This window comes from Bombyx mori, chromosome 1 (assembly GCF_030269925.1).
Source record: "Bombyx mori chromosome 1, ASM3026992v2".
Lineage (NCBI taxonomy): Eukaryota > Metazoa > Arthropoda > Insecta > Lepidoptera > Bombycidae > Bombyx > Bombyx mori.
This window is the reverse complement of record NC_085107.1, coordinates 9,577,143-9,596,546: the sequence shown is the minus strand read 5'-3', so window position 1 is coordinate 9,596,546 and position 19,404 is coordinate 9,577,143. Positions and strand designations below refer to the sequence as shown.

Here is a 19,404-nt window from a genome sequence, read left to right as displayed (position 1 = left end):
TGCATGAGATATCGTCATGTGTGAGTCGTTAGTTGCTCGTTATGCTAATAGCTCGCGACGTGACGCGCTTCATCACATTAAAGCATCGACTCATATCGGTTAGCTTTTATTGCATTCTCATTGCTTTCGGCATATTACCCGGATCATATTAACGTTATGGATTTATCAATTTACCGTTTACGTAAAAATTATTTTATCATAATCTTATTGTAGTTTTTTCTTAAGTTAGAATCCGTAAGATATTAACATGCGTATATTACATAGATACATATATTATTATGTATATTGAATTTTAGTATGTTTTTATTAATATTAAAAGGGCACCTATTATCATTTAAGGACACATTCACTGAGCATTGTTCGTATTTAACAAAAATCCAAGTATTCAATCAATCACACATTCAAAATTCCTTTTGGAAGTTACTCGTCATTGTGCTTGTCTCATTGCCGATATTTCTAAGAAATCAATTTCTATTTTCATTAGATTTCAATTAGTAGTAGTACTGTAGCTCCTGACTGGTATATAATATGCAAAGACCGCAACAAAAGGAAGCCCATCGCGAGATCTCTTTTACACAATGAAACAAAGCGTCATCAATGACGAACACTCTATCAAGAGTGAAGGACCAAGCAGGAGAAGGAGACCCCGAACTACGATCCGATCTACTGCCTTAAGTTCCTTCTCGAATGCTGCCTAAAGTACCGCTTCAAACTGTGATGCGAAGCAATACTGTTTTCTATTTTGAAAAAGTCGAGTGTCTACAGTACTATGGAAGGCGGATGGCGATATAAACAATGTCGCATTTTGGGCTTCCAGTAAATGAGGAACAAAGAGTGAGAGAGAGAGAGAGAGAGAGAGAGAGAGAGAGCATACTTTATTGCACACCAAAACACAATAAACATCAGAAAACAGTCAACAAGCAGATATGTTTGTACAATAGGCGGTCTTATCGCTAAAAGCGATCTCTTCCGAACAACCGTTTAATTACCTGAAATTCTGGAGACATTACTATTAACAACACATTATTTAAGAAAATACATACCTACAATATATATATATATATATATATATATATATATATATATATATATATATATATATATATATATATACCGTTAAACACAACGCATGAACGCATGAGTGAAAAAAGCATGAGACATATCCGCCAATTTAAAAAAAACGCCAGCTAGGATAAAATAACTTTATTGACCAACATATAAAGACAGATAATTACAATAAATTCAATCATTTAAATACCTACTAATTTAGAAACAATACAGTTATTAGGTTTTGAATGAAACAAAAATCGTAAAACTTCCGTAAATAAAATTATTTTACAGTACAAGTAAAGTATGGGTATGGATACTTTTTTCTTCAATACTACGTTATGTTAATCTAATAATTTCGTAATAAAACACAGTATGGTCACAAAGTACAAATAACTATGTTCGCATATACCTTTTGTTTAAGCACATAAAGTGTCCAATTTTAGTTTCACCCTTGTCTAGATTCAAGGAGATTGATTTTATCAGTAAGGAACACAAATCTATGGCAGCAAAACATACGAATTTACAAGTAAGCTTGAGCAACGAACACGGAAAAATTACAGATTGTTTTGCTGCTTCTATTATCACAAATTTGATTCATTGTATTATTATAATTCATTTATAATTTACTGCGTTATTATTTGTGATTTTAATATGCTTTAAAAAATAACTAGAACGCTTGAAAGAAATTAAAAGAAAAATTAAATATTTTTTTACAAAATTACGTACATAGTTATTGTATTATTTCTAAATTAGAATAGATTAATCTATTAATGTGGATAATTTGAATACTGTGATTTGAATTATTTTTTACTGTAGGCATCTAAAGGACAAGGCAAAGGTATTCTCTGTTAGCAGTTTCAGTAAAATTCAGATTTATTATTTCTCAATTCTATAGAGCGTTTGGGTCTGAAAGTGTTTCGTGGCTTTCTTTGATTATTTCATTTTGATTTTGTGTCTATTTAATTATTGATCAAAACAAGCATCGGAATATACTGTTCTATGATCAAATAGAAATATCTCTTAAGCTAATAAATAGCATTCGTCTTGAGCAGATGCGCGGTGAAGCGCACCAGTGATGCGCACCAAAATACTTTTGGAAATAAATACTACAAGGTGTTTTACTTTAATGCGATCTCTTTGAGATAACTATTAAACTTCTCAATATCAAAGCTGATCAATCACCTACATCGATATCGACTGTAGTTGGTAAAAAAAAGTCCAGTTGCAAAATAAATCGTCTCCAAGTTAAACATAATATATTTGATACAAATAGGCTTGTAAATTACATTCCAAGCCTTCAACATTTTTTTGGTTGTTATCGTGGTTACGTATTTATCGTTGAATTTTTATTAAAAAAGAATAGTGAGTGCTTTGAAAAACAATGTAAGAAAATTAACTCATTTACTCCCAACGCAAATCTTCAAGAAGCGCTTAAGGGCAAATAAAAAATTCAATTTTAGTTTAAGATGTAATGAATACCTACTTTTTAATCGATTTTCCAAATCACAGGATTTTTAACGTTACTAAAGATTTAAGATGTATAATTCCATTCCAACATCCATTTGATTTGACGACAAAAATGTAGTGGTAAATAATAATTATTATTGATTCACATTTTTAAACACGTGGTATATTTGAATTATTCTTTTTAAAGTACTTTATAGACAATTTGGTTTCCATTAATATATTATACATGTTTAAGTTACATCAAGTGTGCAATTTTTTGGTACAGTTAATATACGCACGTGCGAAAATCTATTATTCAAACTACATCTTAACTGAATACATTACACAGATTAGATGTTTATTACTGATTAAGAATATTATTTGAATAAATACTGTCTTATTGCATACGTTATTGAAACATCAAACACGAACAGTGGTTTGCTTAAAATTATCAATATTTTTTATAGGTTTTTTTATAATTTTACCGGAAAATTTTGCTAAAGTTCTATTGCTACTGTATAGATACGGTTTTAAGAAAATAGCCTTAGCCAACCGTGTATGTAATAAGAAACGGTTTTAGGTTATTAATGATAGATTATTTATACATGAAACTTATCACAATAAGTCATATCAAACATGTAAATATTACTGTACACTGATATTTGAAAAATTACAACACCTCGTAAACATTTATATATATACCACTGAGTGCTTTAACATCGTACACAAAGCAAAAAAGATATGTTTTGTTATGTTATCCCTAAGCACATCAGTTATATTTAAGTTTTAAACTTCTCATTCTTTATGTGCACATTTCGATACATTACAAAAATATTTATACAACCTTTAAAATGAATTATTAATTTGAAAGTAAATAAATATTTACAAAGAATTTTATTGTTTAGTCGATTAATAACGGAAATTTCGTGTTTTTTTTTTGTGTTTTATGTTTTGTTTTTTGGGAGCTTCTAACCTAGTTTTAATTCCTACGGTAAACCTCAAAATTTTTTGGTTGTGAATACATACGACATTTATAGCATATTTTGTTTGCAATGATTAGATGACCTAAAATCTACACATTTCTCTTATTATCTAGGCCCAAATTCATGGAAGCTAACAATAATAAACCAAACGTCCTCTGCTATCTTATAAAAATAAAACATTACACGGCGTACCAGTACAGTAAAAGAGATTGCTATTACGATTCGTTCCAACGATTAAATTATCATAAATTTGTTCACAAATTATCATAAAGTTGAATTATAAGATTCTGAAATGCGAAATGCTGATAGAATTTACTCCACTCGTTAGCTTCTATGTCACTTTAGAATACGACCTATGGGTAAATATTTAAAATAAATATTTGTAAAGCACACAAAAAATTATATTTTACCGAAATTTACTAGCTAGAAAAAGAAAAGGAAAATTTTATCAGAACCTAAACAATTTAAAAACAACGCAAAACGAAAATTTACGACAGACCGTAAAAACGAAATGTGTTAAATTTTCATTGAAAAAGCTGTTACACACTTATTTATTTGACGAAAATATATTTATTATCTTATTGTTCTATATTTAGTGTTTATGTTGGACACTCAATCCATTTTCTTACAGACTAGTGCTACTTAATTGGTGTTCATCTTACAGTGCAATTTCATTGAATTGCTACGAACTTTTTAAATAAATATTTAATAATAATCGAACATATACCCGATACCACAACTACTACACATAATAAAACACGAACCATCAATAAGTATTATAAACTTTCAATTGTATTCGAATATTGTGCTACATATTACAACATTTAGTGCAGAATTATTATCTTTATACTTTTTATAATAATGGTAGTACGCCGATCTACACGAAGCCATTGAAACTAAAGCTGTTTCATATGTCTTAGTGAAAATGTAATTTAAAAAACCGTACTATTAAATGTAAGTACATAAATTTTTGACCGTTCTTAATTCACTTGATCTACAAAATAAAATTCACTAATTGGGGAATTCCACCAAGAAAACACAATCTCTAAATATTATTAAGGTTCACAATAACAAGTTTTTCAATTTAAACTTTTGTTTTTTCAACATTAAAGTTTTACGGGGTCACCTACATGAGAAAATATTTTTGTTATAATCCTTTCTAACGAACTTGACTTGACTTGTTAGTAGCTGTTCATGTTAAGAGTTCAAGATATGAATTAGAAATGTATTTGTATATTACAATACTGTTTTATATAATATAATACTGTAAATTATAATACACGCACAGGATTCGTGGTTAATAAATAAATACGAAAGGTATAATAAATACCGATGATTATTGTAGTTTCATCGAAGATATAATTGGTTTCCTTCGTATATTATCAATATGTACAAAGGATCTCGAATAATTAATTATAAAGATATTAATAATGTTTACTGCTAAAAACGAGTATTAAAAGTTACTTATCATTTAATACATTTCAATTCATTATCGACAGTAAAACTAAATATACATCTTACATCTAATTACAAAAATGCCACAAAAGAATGATGTAATAAATTCATATTACACAATTATATTTATTATACAGTAGGTATATTTGGCACGATGCCTTTAATCATAAATGATTTTGAAAAAAAAAATAACATGTCTTCATAATTTCGACTCTCAGGTCATATACCCAAATCTATATTATTATGTTTCACCCGATGACATAACACTAAAGTGAATACTCCTATAAACTACAAAATTCATCCATTAATTATGATCTATATCGTAGACTTAAAAATAAAGTTAAATGATGTCGCTGTGTGCCTATGCTTAAGATTAAATACATACTATAGATAGATCTACCAATTATAGCTATAGGATGCCAAAGGAAATTTTACGCGCTAATACATAAACTAAATTACAAACATTGAAGTTATTTGAATACACTGATATTACTCAGTAACTTCAATTAATATTCCTGAAAGTTTCCTAACTCTAAACACCTGTTTCAGGTAAATAACGTTGCGCGTATATATATATAGTACATAAAACCTACGTGTAGAAAAATACTTTTCAATATTTATTTTCTACGTAAACAATTAAAATCCGCTCGTACAACTAGCTAGTCATAAAAATTTACTGAAAAGTTCATACAACTGTCTTCAATACCTTGTAAAGTTCCATCGTTTGGCTTTACACAAGATCGTCTTCATACTCGTATCAAATATCGTTCATATCATTAAAAAGAGTCGGTGGTTCAATACGCGTAGATAAATAGTGCAGCGATGTCGATTCAAAAGTCGGAGACGAAGCTGAGGCGAACGGAGCAGGGGGATCGAGCAACTCATGCAAATCTGGTTGCGACGCCGGCGGCGACAAGGCGCGTTGTTAGCTGTCCTTAGAGACGAGTTGGTACGGCGCGTGGATAGTAGCGACGCTGCCAAGTTCCGTATGTCCAAGCAGTTCTTCTGGATGTTCATGATCGTGTTCTCTACGCTTTTCTTCATTGGTATAGTATTGGGCGGCGCGACGTCGTGTACAGCAAAGCGCCGCAGCTACTGCTGAGAGGACAGCTACACATAACAGCATTAATCCCGCAATGACACTCATTTGTGCTTCATGTGTCGTCGGACATGGATCCAATTGCTCAAAACTCAGACTACCAAAAGTTGCGCCTCGCAATCTTAACGGGGAGTGGCATTTGAGGACTCGTATTGTACTGTTAAGGACTGTTGTGGTCATGTACAAAAGCATATTACTCGCCGAACATTGATCGCAATGCCAATTATTTTTCATTAAGTTTACTTCAGCTATAGCTTCCAATCTTTGCAAATCCTGTTCGCTTAAGGTTTGTAACTTGTTGTGCGATATATCTAATCGCTGTAAAAACTTTGTCTTAGATAGAAGTTTGAAGGGAAACCTGGATAATTTATTCCAAGATAAGTCCAAAGCCACGAGATGCTCGTTGTATGTAAAGAAATTTTGAGGTATTTCTTGCAGTGACAAGTTGGCTAAGCCTACTCCATGAATCTCTGGTAGTATTTGTAATACGATAGCAATTTCGTTTAGTGGTAAATTATTTCCACTGAAATTTATTGTTTTTAAGGAGTCCACAACCGGAGCGAAAGTTTGCAAATGGAACCTGTCAATTTTGTTATGACTTATATCCAAATGTGTGAGGGCGGTTAGATTAGTGAGGGCCAATGGCGCCAAGAGGGCTAGACGGTTGCGTGATAATGTTAGTACGTGGAGTTCCCGGTTCCGTCCAAACATGTTGTCCACGATTACTGACAATTGATTCCCGTCCAATTTTAATTTTTTTAATCGCTTCAAGCTTATGAATTCATCTGATGTTAAGTATTTAAATAAATTTTCACCCAAATCCAATTCCTCGAGTCTAGGTACTAAATGATAAATTTGTGTGTTTATGCGTCTCAGTAAACATCTTCTACATTTAAATATTCGCAAGTGTTGAATATCTTTAAAAACTTCAGGGTTCAAGTCAGTTAATGGGTTGTCACTCAAATCCAAAATAGACAACTTCGCCAGCATTCTAAACAACCTCGACACGAGTGTCGATATTTGATTATTGGCCAATATTAGAGTTTTTAATGAGGTCAGGTGTCTGAAAGTCTCGCTTGACATCTGTTCGATATGATTATGATCGAGATGAAGTTCAGTAAGATTTATGAGACCTCTAAAATTATCAGCTACTACACTCGTAAGGTTGTTGTGTGTCAAATTTAAAACTCTTAAATTTTGCAGGCCCCAAAAGGAAAATTGCCCAATCGACGGTACATTGGAATTAACAATGTGAAGTTCGCGAAGGTTTACAAATGGGGCTGGTTGAGTAAATATGGGTCCAATGGTTAAAAAGTTAGGTCGATCCGGAGGAGCGGCTATAATAACAACATGCACGTCACGGTCCATGTAGTCGACCGGGATTATCCTCATGTGTCCATGCTGACAAGCCACTTGCGTTGTATGGCCTTCTTCGAGATCAAATGTCATAGTACAAGTACATTCATCAGGGCAGATTGTCCCTGCGGCCTCCGTATTATATACGACCAAAGATGACATCCATGCCAATAATAGGAACTGCTGTATTTTCCTGTAACAAAGAGAACCTATCGTTAATAAAAGTTCATGATGGTATCAACTAAACGCGAAGGTTTCCCGATTTTTTTTTTTAATAATTCGCGGTTTTCCCACTCCATTTTACTAATTTAACGACGAGTAATTTAAAATTAATTTAGTTTTTCTATTGCTTTAGATGACCTTTAGATGTCAATACACGTGCCGGAAACTCGAAGCAGAAACAAAGACATTGTTATTATTCGGTGAATGCGATTACATAAGTGTTCACTACCCTCTCCCTACGTTACAGAACCGACTAACACAAATACGTATCAATCTGTTCAAGAATTGCTTTTGGTTTACGACAACATACAATGTTGCTATTAATCGTAAAGTTCTAACAATAAAGTCTTAACAACACAATACACTAGTGAACTTCCCGAAATCGTGGTTATTTCTGGTGGTAGGCTATATAATAAGTCCGCACGAGTAGGTTCCACCAACCAGCTTATTTTTACTCTAAGACAATCATGAGGATAATTTTGAAAGAATTGGACTACTCTTGTATTTTAAAATCGAAACTTAGACTCATCCTTCAAGATAGGTAGTAGCATTCACATTGTGATGTATGCATGGTTTTTGATAACCTCTTAACATAGGGTAAGCGGCGAGTTCGTTCACCCGTTTAGGCAATAGAAAGTAATTTATTAAATTTATAATACCATATAACATAAAGCGAAAGCGTTTAAGGATTCAAATGAACTACAGCTATTACTTGATATATTATATGTATATACTTTAATACCAATACAACACAACGTTTAATAAATGTCAACGAATTAGCAAAGTGTGGAAGAGACCTCAAAGCCTGTGAACTAGGAACGAGATTAGAGCCTTGTGAAATATGTGCCTCGCTTTTTCAGTGGAATCCAAACCCCTGAAAAATAACCCACAGATAACAAAAGGCATTTTGACACGAATAAGAGGCATCCATTACACAAAATTCCGAAATATAAATTGTTATCGTCTTAATCAAGGACACTAAATATTTGTTATTAAATAAAGTGTTCGTACCACATTTTTTGTTTTTTACAAGATGGTTTTACGAAGCTTCTTGTGACCAAACAAATATATAACCCCAAATTACTCAATTGTGTAATAAAAATGTAGTAAATCAACACAGTTTGTACCTTTACGTTGAGGAGTATCTGTATAAGTTTCATATTCATATAGAAAGTACAAGGGAATATTTTCTGCTGTTTTAATTGATAAATCAAAGATTGTTTTGACATCGCATTCTATCACCGCCACCATCAAGCTTTGCTCTGTTATTTTTCAAGAACCGTTACAAGATTGAGGAACCTTCTAAAAATACGCAAAGGTACCGATATATCCCATCACATACATCTTCAGTGGATCATATTAAAAGACGGCTAAGCAAGGATAGTCAGTTATTGTTAAAAAAATATTGACGTCGGCTCAGTTTCGGAGGAGGAACAAGAGGGAATACGAAACGTTGTTTGCGACTTTTTACGCAGTTTTTCTGTCCGTTCTTCTTTCGGCTCTATTCGGGGAGGTATGAGGGAGGGAAAGCAATATATTTAAAAAAAAAGCAATTCCGCGGCACCCGCATGTCCTCTTAATTATTGTCTTAATTATGTTAAAGTTTTAATCGCTTAATCGATTTTTGAATGTAATAGAAATAGTTTTTCATTTTTACTCATTTCTATGTTTGTTTTTAATGGATGATAGAGAATACGCTGGAATTATGATTAGTAATAGTAATTAGATCGTTTTATTAATGTCTTCGATTCCAAATATCGCAAGACTTGAGAAGAAACTACGAAACAAATTCAGCACTTGTTTTTTAAGTTATGGTTATTATTTTATCTAAATATATTTAACCGAGGATAAAACAGATAAGTGCCAATTTGTTTTTTGCTCGTGAATCGATTGAAATTTTTTAATTGCTATTTACGAGATTTATCTTTTAGCTTTTATCAATTTAAAAAAGCATTTTTTTCTTTAGCTTTTTTATTATCAAACAAACATTTTGGGAAAAGGTAGGGCGCATTATAAGCCCGCACTGGTAGGTACCATCATCCTGCCTCTTTCTGCCGCGAAGAATGTGTTCGAATCTGAAGGGTGGGATAGTCATTATTGAATAAAATTGAGACTTCGATCTCATCTCCTATGGTGGATGACGGAATTCAGTGTAATGTTTATAAGGTCCATTAACTACACTGTACTTAACACCAGATCTGGAGTAGCAAAAAAAAACAAAAATAATTGTTACTGGGTAATCGAAAAAAGATCACTAAAAAAATCAATTGTAACAGCTATTTTTATACTCGATAAGACCGCACATTCGACCATCAATATATGTAGCGTTCAAAGAAAGGATACACGGGTATTTAAGTCCGTATTCATGCCACGTTCGCTCATGCAAATAAAACTAGCATAGCAAAAATACGATCTACAGAGCCATTGAAAGCAACTGTTTTTTCTTTTTTGTTTTGATGAGATTATAATTTTGTAAATATGGTTTTGTAATAGCGCGCTCTGAAATGTGGTAGGTACGGACCCCGATCCTTATAGAGAATTGGTTGAGAGATTACCTTCATCTCGTAGTAGCTCCTAATGACAAAGATCAATCTCTCGTGCGGGTAAGTGACGAGAAGGCAATGCAATGAGCAGACCATTTCATTGTGCCAGTGGATTGAGATATATTGTACCGATGAGCATAACTGAAATTGGAAACTCGCTTGCAATTCTTCTACCCTCTTCTTCTATGGCGGCATGAGTCACAATACATGGCTTTGGAGTTTCTGGTAAGCCTTCGAGAGGACGCTTAAAAGGCAATCGCTCGTTCCTGAGACATACAAGATATAGCTCAGTTCACTAATAAATTTGTGCTATGGCTGTAGATTTATAAAACAGTGAAAGAATACCGCCACTTCTTAGTTATCCATTAGACAATTTAGAACGACAATAATATTCCTATTTATCATACCAACCACAAAGTAAAAAAAACTCCCTTGAGATAATATCAGTCGCCGAAAAATACACATTTATTCAAATGATAATCAATTAACTAGACAATGTTAAGTGTTAATCCAAATTGCATAGATTTAGAGCACAGTGAAAGAATACCGCCACTTCTTAGTTATTTGTACATTTAAGGGACAGTATTACGTTAGTTCATTAGACAATTTAGAACAAAAGTAATATTTCTATTTATCATACAGACCACAGGGTAAAAAAAAACTCCTTTGAGATTATATCAGTCGCCGAAAAATACACATTTATTCAAATAATAATCAATTAACTAGACAATGTTAAGTGTTACTCCAAATTGCATGATATTAACTCGAGGTAGTTATTGATAATAGCCGTGACAGCTCTGTATTGATGAATGTATGTAACGGACCATTTAACTACGATTACATCGTCTATATCAATCGAGGTATTAATAGAAACCCAATACTGATCGTCATTGCTAAGCGGAGGAATTAATCAGAAAATACGGATATACAGAGATATACGGCCTCGTCGACTTACTGCTACTACTTACATACAACAATTCTTAGTAGTATATTTAAATTGCTTTACTTCCCACCTAATATTTTGCATTTGCTACCGTGAATGCTGATGCGGTTTTTGTAGTTATTTTAAAAGATGAATATGAAGTTTTTTTTTTAGTTAAAATGGAAGAAAAGAACCCAGTAGAGATATCTTAAATTCTGAAACAATTTTTGACACCGCATTACGATTTTTTCTCACGTAGTTTGAACCTACATTTTGGGGTGAAATATTACAGTCCTAATTATTATAATAATGAGAGTCGTGATTTAGATGTCAAGCCAGTGCTCTGTAAGTTTACTTTGACGAGGGCTATTTAAAGGTACGAAAATTTATGCAGGTATTAAAGTAGCTAGAACTCTTATTAATTTTTCTCTCTTTTTAATGTTTTTATTAGATAAGAAATCGGCTCTCAACAGAAATGTATATTTTAAAATAATCGCAAATGGTTCAATAGGTTTTTAATTAAAGTAAATTTAAAATTATTTGCTGTACTAATTATTGGATGTTTTTATTTATTTATTTATTCAAACATCGAGTATGACTACTTCCCGGATAAACTTAGAAATCTTAGAATACACGAAGGTTAATGATTCCGCACCAGATAATTAATAAGAATAATTATTTATTCATAAAAACGGTTAATCAAATTATTCATAAAACAAAACTACTCGAAATCATGGCGAGACAGATAAGCGGAAATTGAGATTAATGGGACCCATGGTTATTCACACCCGCACCGGACCCTAAAAACTTCGATTAATTTACTAAATATCAAAACTTTTCTCATTAGAAACTGCAAGACAGAGTTATTGTAATTTTTTAAAGATAATATGTTGTTAATTTTCTTTTTTTGTAATCATAAAGTGGTTAAATAATAGTTTTTTTTGTTGTTTATGAACAACATGACTGTTCCAAAAACCGCTTAAAATTTCCGCACTACATTAACATGCTCGCTTTTATGTTAATAGGAGCAACAGTGGAGAAAGGCGTAAATTCGTCGGTTTTATGCCTATTTTGTGAGACGATGGGCTCACGTAGTCACGCAAGTCCGTGCTTCTCGGTCACGTAGTCACTGCTACCCGACACTCATAAAGCCGGGAAATCGCTTCCCAGGTCATGGGCATTGTCGTCACTTTTATGGATAACGAGTGCAGGATGCATAATTATCCAGAGATTTCTTATGTACTAAGTAAGTCCTGTTCTAGAAATAGGTGTTTACATGTTTTCGTTAGAATAATAATAAAATTATTTGTGTTAAGGGCCTTCTTTAAAAAGTTGACAAAAGCAAACCTTAGAAATAAAAAGATTGTACGAGAACTTTTGGACGTAAAGTTTTAATTAAAAACACGCTTGGAAAGCTCCCGGCTTCTGAAAAGAGTGCCACGCTAAGTTGGTTTATCAGATAAAATCATTGAAAGGCTTATTTGAATTAATAAAATACCACGTAGGAAACAAATAAATATTTATATTTAAGTCACACATTCGAAGCATTCCGCTGCATAATAAATTAATTTTGTATGAATAAAATATGTTTAAATTATGAATAGCGTATTACATACGGCCATTGTTATTTTACTACGGAATAATATTATTTAAAACTGACTTCTAAAGTTTTCGAACATCAAAGAAACTCCCTTATCTATGCGTTACAAATAGGTTTTCACTTCACTTTTGACATTCAAAGTCCAAAGTCATAGTATAGAATTTAAGTATACAAATTGAGAATTGAAATTTCTCGTAGTTTCATAATGTTTATCTCATTTGAAATTTTACGTCCAATCCCATATTATATCTATTAATAATTTAATATACATTAATATATCTCTATTAATAAAATCACAGTTTCCAAATTTTTCAATATTTGTCCGGTCTTTTTTGTTGTTAAATATGATGTCTCACATTTTTTTATGTCATATAAAGCATACATAAAAGGAAATACATGAATTTAATCAACAAAAGAGTAATAATTCTGCAAGTTCAGTACAAATGACTTGTACGCGGTTTTGTAACTAGCTAGTCTTATTTTTAAAACTCGAAATGGCTATAAGAACTTATTCAAGGAACGAAAAGATTATTCTTCTTCTTCTTCTTCTCGCTATTCTACATTGTCTGGAGTCGGTGCGGCATGTCCTCTTATTACGCCCAAGAATTTAGCATGAGTCTTACGATCGGCCGTCTGCCTGGCGTCAACGATATATCTCCATATATCCATTGCAATGTGGCATAGGAAGGGAATGTTTCTTCTTTTGGTATCTCTTTTACCTCATCCGTTTTTCGTTGTACGATTTTCATTTTATTATTAAAACTAGCGACCCTCCTCGCTTCGCTTCGGAAACATTAAATTTTATTATTAAAATAGCTGAGTCCCGCGATGTTACCCGCGGTTATTGTCGTACCGCGGGTAAAGCCGCGGGGCAAAGTTAGGCTAAAAAAATTAGCATAAGTTACTCCTTATATGATCAGCTACCTATCAGTGAAATTTTCGTCAAAATCGGTTCAGCCGTTCCAGAGATTAGCCGGAACAAACAGACAGACAGACAAAAATTGTAAAAAATGTTATTTTGGTGTACGTACCGTATATTTATTCGCGTGTAGTAAAAAGCGGTTATTTCAATATTACAAACAGACACTCCAATTTTATTTATATGTATAGATTTCGCTTTTCACTACTACACTAAAATTTCTATTTTCAAATACCAAAAGATAAAAATATCACATTTTATTCGTTTTTTTCGAAAAAATAATCCACGCTACTTCAATTCGCATCACAGACATTTCATCCCAGGAGATTGTGCGTGGCAGATTAAAGTGGACACGGGTAGAAAATGCTTACTACGATTGAAAACCTAGGTAAATATTGAACAAGCCAACTTTTGGTTTTTCGGCGCAAATATGTAGTATTACAGCGTTTCTCAAATAAAAACATTATCAAAATACATTAAACATCTAGCTTCTCCGTAAATTTCTATAAATCGATAATTTTATTTGACTCAGATCGGGTCGATCCGCAAATTTTTAAGTACATTAATACATAAGAGCACCTAAAACAATCATTATTTATAATTCTTGTATCTATCCAAATTTCTCATATACTATTTATTTATATTTATATTTTATAATATTCTCAATATTAAAAGCGGACAACACACTGTGAAGTTGAAAGTCAAAGCATAAATAAATCTATTAGTTTTATGTTGCTCAATTCTAAGCAGCGTGCTACCAAAATTATTCCCGTAACCCTTGTTGAAAGTGTCTTCTAGCCTCTATAATTATTATTTTACAAAAAAATGCACGTTATTTACGTCAAAAGGTCCAATTTCGAACATTTTAGAAGTGTATAATTCAGCAATTTTTGCCGCAAATTCAAAGTCATTTATTTGCAGATCATTCTGACCGGTAGATCATTTTTAAATTCAACTGCGCTTTCCTTTACTTTTTAGTTTATTGTAATTTCAATCGATAATTTCGATTTTGATATTGTATCATGAATCAATTAATAACATTCAAAAATGATCCGCAATCTCATTCTTGTCAATCTGGTATCAATAGTGAAATATCAGAGTACATTTATCAAAATATGAGAACACACGAACATGTCCATAATTGGGTTCCGTTTTTTGCCTTTCGTTTACGAAACCCTAAACCGGATATTAGTTGTTCATACTCAGGGATGACCGTTTTCGGACAGATTCAAAAAGAGATTTCCCTGTTTTAATAAATAGCTAAGCGAACTAACTAACAGAATTGGGCAAATATAATAGTAGTTTTTTTTTGTTTGCACAAATTAAAATACATTGTTTAAATATGTAACAAACGCATAACTTTGATTTTTTTTAAAGAAAGGCTTACCAATAGGATCTTTTGTGTGAATCTCGAACACAATAAGATAAGGCGCTACATAAAGAATCTTCTTCGTGGGTCAAATCGAGGGACTTTATCGTTATTATTTATCTTCGGAACACATTTGTTGAAGCTTCCTTTTATATCCTTTTATTTTACATGACGACAAGACGGTACAAATTGATTTCTGCGGAATCCCTCAGGAGCGAGTTCCGTCAGAAAATACAAAGTAATGGAACAACGAATTTATCGTAACCACTTTACTAACATTAAAAGATTCTCTTTCGGTGGCTACTTTGTGGGTCGTTATCAAACATAAACATTCTTATTTTAATAATGGATATGATATTGTTTAATTCCATTATCGTTATAACTAAAATGTCAATTAAGTTGCAAAGTTCACTTTCATTTTTTGCTTCGGATACAAAATTATCGTAAATAAATGAAAACAAATGTTCCTTATCATCTTCAACGGAGCTTGAAATACGACAATATATCTGCAGTGTACGTTCTAACGCTAAGTACAAAGAACAAATCTCCACTCTCGGATTTTTTGTACAGACTGTACAAAGAACGCCTTTGTTAGCAACAAATCCGGAGAGCATGAGATTTATAATTGTATATGGTGATATCTGTTCGTGTTGCATTTCGTATTTTTCTTTATCATAAAAGAAAAAACTATAACCTTTATATATTTTCTCACAATGTTCAGGATATTTAAAGATTTCTATCTTCTTTATTTGCGATCTCCTAACCGTACGTAGTTATAGGTCACGTGGAAGGAAAGAGAAGTCGAGGAAGATTGCCAACCAGGTGGACGGACATGATCAAAGAGGCCACAAACACCAGCGTCCCTGGCGCCATTAAGCAGGGCGAATGCAGGCAGCATTGGAGGAAGCTGGTGCAAAAACTGGACCAAGGTGGTCACGACCCTCAGTAATGAGGAAACGACAGAGAAGAAGAAGAAGAAGAAGAACCGTACAGAATGTTGTTTTGAAACGCTTAAAACAGTATTACAAACAATTAATACAATACAAACTGGGTGGAGTTTTAACTTAAACTAAAAGGCAGCAACAGATTATCAAATATCTTATACCTTTAAACGAGCAATTCTTGTATATTAATATATATATAATCTGAATCTCGGAAACTGCTCCAACGATTTTCATAAAATTTAGCATACAGGGGATTTCGGGGGCGATAAATCGATCTAGCTACGATTTATTTTCAGAAAATGTTGTTTTATTCGTGTTTTCAATAATCAACTCTTCCCGACATCTATTGCCGAATAATAATACTATTTTTCTTAATTGAGGGCAAGTAACCACTTTAAAGACATGACAAGATGGCGTTACCAAAAAAAAAACCCGATCAAAACTCGGTCATCTACTCAGTCGCTCGGTCTAGTATTTTTGATACTTCAATAAAGACATAACAGTTTATTCAAGCACTTCTAAATTTAATAATAAAATACCTGACGTGCAATTCTGAGACTATCTTCTGTTTTTATTCTTATTCGTACACTCTTAACCGATCTTAGTGATTTTTGAGAATGTATACATGATATATTATTTTACATTTATTTTACAACATACATTTTTATTGGTATTAGAAAAGTTATAGCATAATAGAAAATTGGACGCTACGAGTCAAAGTTACTAAAATAATGTAGGTACACAATGATTAACAAAGATTTACAACGGGAGGCTTTATCGCCTAAAGCGATTTCGTCCAGGTAAAATTTTATGGCAATATTACTTACTAAGATAATAATACCTTCTTACGAAATGGACCGACGACCTGGTAAGAACCGCTGGGTCACGTTGGATGCAGGTGTCAACGGACCGGCCGCACTGGAGATCACTTGGAGAGGCCTATGTTCAGCAGTGGACAATGGACAGGCTGAGATGATGATGATGATGAAGTTATTTTTAATTCGGCCTCTACTAGCTCCGAAAGGAAGCCTAAATTTACAAGTTATAAATAATTGAATATGATCAACCACAGACGAGTTCCGGTTAGTCGAGAAGTCTCATTGATATTCAAAAAGACGTTTAAAGGAAACGGAATTCATTGAGGTATTACTACTCGCTAGTAATATAGTTTCAATGATGGAATCTATTGATGCGTATGTGCTACAGAACGGCCGAGTTCAAGGGACCAAGGGTATGACCATTTATGATACTCGTTTATCGGTGATGTCGGATTGTCAATTATTTATTGTTATAATGATAACACGTGGGAAGAAAACTGTGTACACCTTATTAAGGGTATTGCGCTCACAGAGTGTTAAATTTGATATACATTCGAATTCACATTCATATAACGTTTATACATTTAATATGTTTTTCCTCCATCCACTTTGGGACACGTGGTCGAAGTCAAACGAAACACACGAAACATATACAATCGTTAAATTAATTGCGCTAAAATCATTAAATTAATTGTTTACATTTATGCACTGGAAAAAAAATTAATGTTAAATTACCGTCGAATTTCAACCACCAAAATACCATTAGTATGTATAGTAATTTTTTCATTGCAAACACTATAATTCTCATATTAAAAGACATTAGAATATGAGAATAGTAATAATACAATTATTAAAATGTTGAGATTTGAGGCTTTTAGAAAAACTATTTCTCTTTAGTCAAATGAATTTAATTGCCATTGTGTGTTTAATTATTTATTCACGTATCGAAATAAATTAAATACCATTAATAATCGCAACATATTTGCAAAAACAAAGCGAACATTAAAATAATATGCTATAATTCACTTGGTTCGAAACTCAATCAGTATGGAACACGAGTGTTTTCTATTTGTCAAACTGATTGCAGGCAACATTACGGAATAAATGTATTTTTTTATTATTATAGGATTTTTGATGGCCTTTCCAGTTTTACCAGGACAGACAGGCGAGCACGTGCTCAGTCACGATGAGAGAATAAATGGTGACTGAATAAAGTTTTTACTGGTGGTAAGACGTCTTGTGAGTCCGCACGGGTAGGTACCACCACCCTGCCTATTTCTGCCGTGAAGCAAGTGCAAAGAAATGCAATTTCTTTTTCGTGGAGGTTTTACGCTAAGCTATTTGTGGGAGGTGGTATGTACCTACCGTTTCAAGGTCACAAGACTTCTTTTCACCAACTTAGGCTGATTTTCGCTCGAGCATTTCTTGATCCAATAATAGCATGATCCAATATTATTCGTATTTTAATATAATTTTTTGCTATTTTTATAATGAATGATGAATTTACCATAAAAAAAAAAAAAAAAACTCTTGTTTGTTTGCTTATCTTTTATTATAATACATACAGAAAATATAAAATAGTAAGTCAATTCTTCGAAATTTTACATTTACATATATGCTTCAAATTCGTTTATTAAGCTACGATAACTTAGAAGCCAATTTAATAAAAGTATAATAAAATTTAACAGTCAATGAAATACCTAATAAAAAAGTCAAATTTAGTTTACAGCTATCTATATCCGTTACAAGAATTTTAAGGACAATAGCATTTTTTTTCTAATTCCTATAAAAAAGTATGTTTAACTGTTTTAATTCAAAATTACTAAGGAATATCAAACTTTACGATGTAGAAATTTAACGCTCCATTTTTCCCAATCAAATCATAGATTACATCGGACGTGAACCGTTTGTATTAATTCTATTCAGCCGAATAAGCAACGTCAAAGTAAATATTTCGGAATTGAGCTACGAGTATATGATTATTTTGAGCATTGAAAAGCAGTCAAGCTAGAAATAAATTCCCTTTAAAATCCAAACTTCTTTTGTTTAATCCGTCGCTGCTATCGATTTTGTTTTCTTACAATTGTAGAAATAAATTGTTTTCAAGAAATGTTTATCCGCAGCCTACGACCTAGAGAGAATTGTACTTATAGCCGCAACCTCGACCACAGCGGGCGCACTAGAGCAACTTGATCCTCTAGTTCTAGATTCTAACACGTCTATTTTTGTATCACTAGGCACCCCGAATAAACTTACTTTAGTAGTTCAGTGTATTTGTGTTGTTTCGTCTGTAAGCCATAAATATCTAATTCTAAAAAAGAGCAGAATTTTGAAAAATCACGGTCTGCATGACAAAGATAATAATAATACAAGGTATTCAACGAAAGATGTATTGTAAAGTCTTCAAAGATATTTATGTATATATTTCTGCCGCGACGTACTTGAACGTTCTAGTCTCAATGATAAGATACCAGTACTATTGAGGTTTGGACGTAATTGGATTCACGTTGCCTGTCGGATCTAGTAAGCTTATGGGTGGTAGACGGTAGATTGGTGACTTCATCTAGCAACCTAACACTTAAAAAATATTTTCAAATTAACCATCAAATTATATTTATGCTTTGATTTTACAAGTGCAAATTCTTCAATTGTGGAAATTGGTAGCTTATTTAAATACA

At 32.5% G+C, this 19,404-nt stretch overlaps 1 protein-coding gene across 3 annotated transcripts in view; it reads right to left on the bottom strand.

The window, feature by feature from the left end:
- Positions 1–1,188: 1,188 nt before the first annotated feature.
- Positions 1,189–19,404, bottom strand: part of LOC101743131 (insulin-like growth factor-binding protein complex acid labile subunit) — a 72,388-nt gene continuing 54,172 nt past the window's right edge. For all 3 annotated transcript variants that reach the window (XM_062668903.1, XM_062668892.1, XM_012693638.4), the window contains one exon: positions 1,189–7,582. In XM_062668903.1, coding sequence (XP_062524887.1) covers positions 5,860–7,582 — 1,723 coding nt within the window. In that variant the 3' untranslated portion in view covers positions 1,189–5,859. The remainder of the gene's footprint in view (positions 7,583–19,404) is intronic.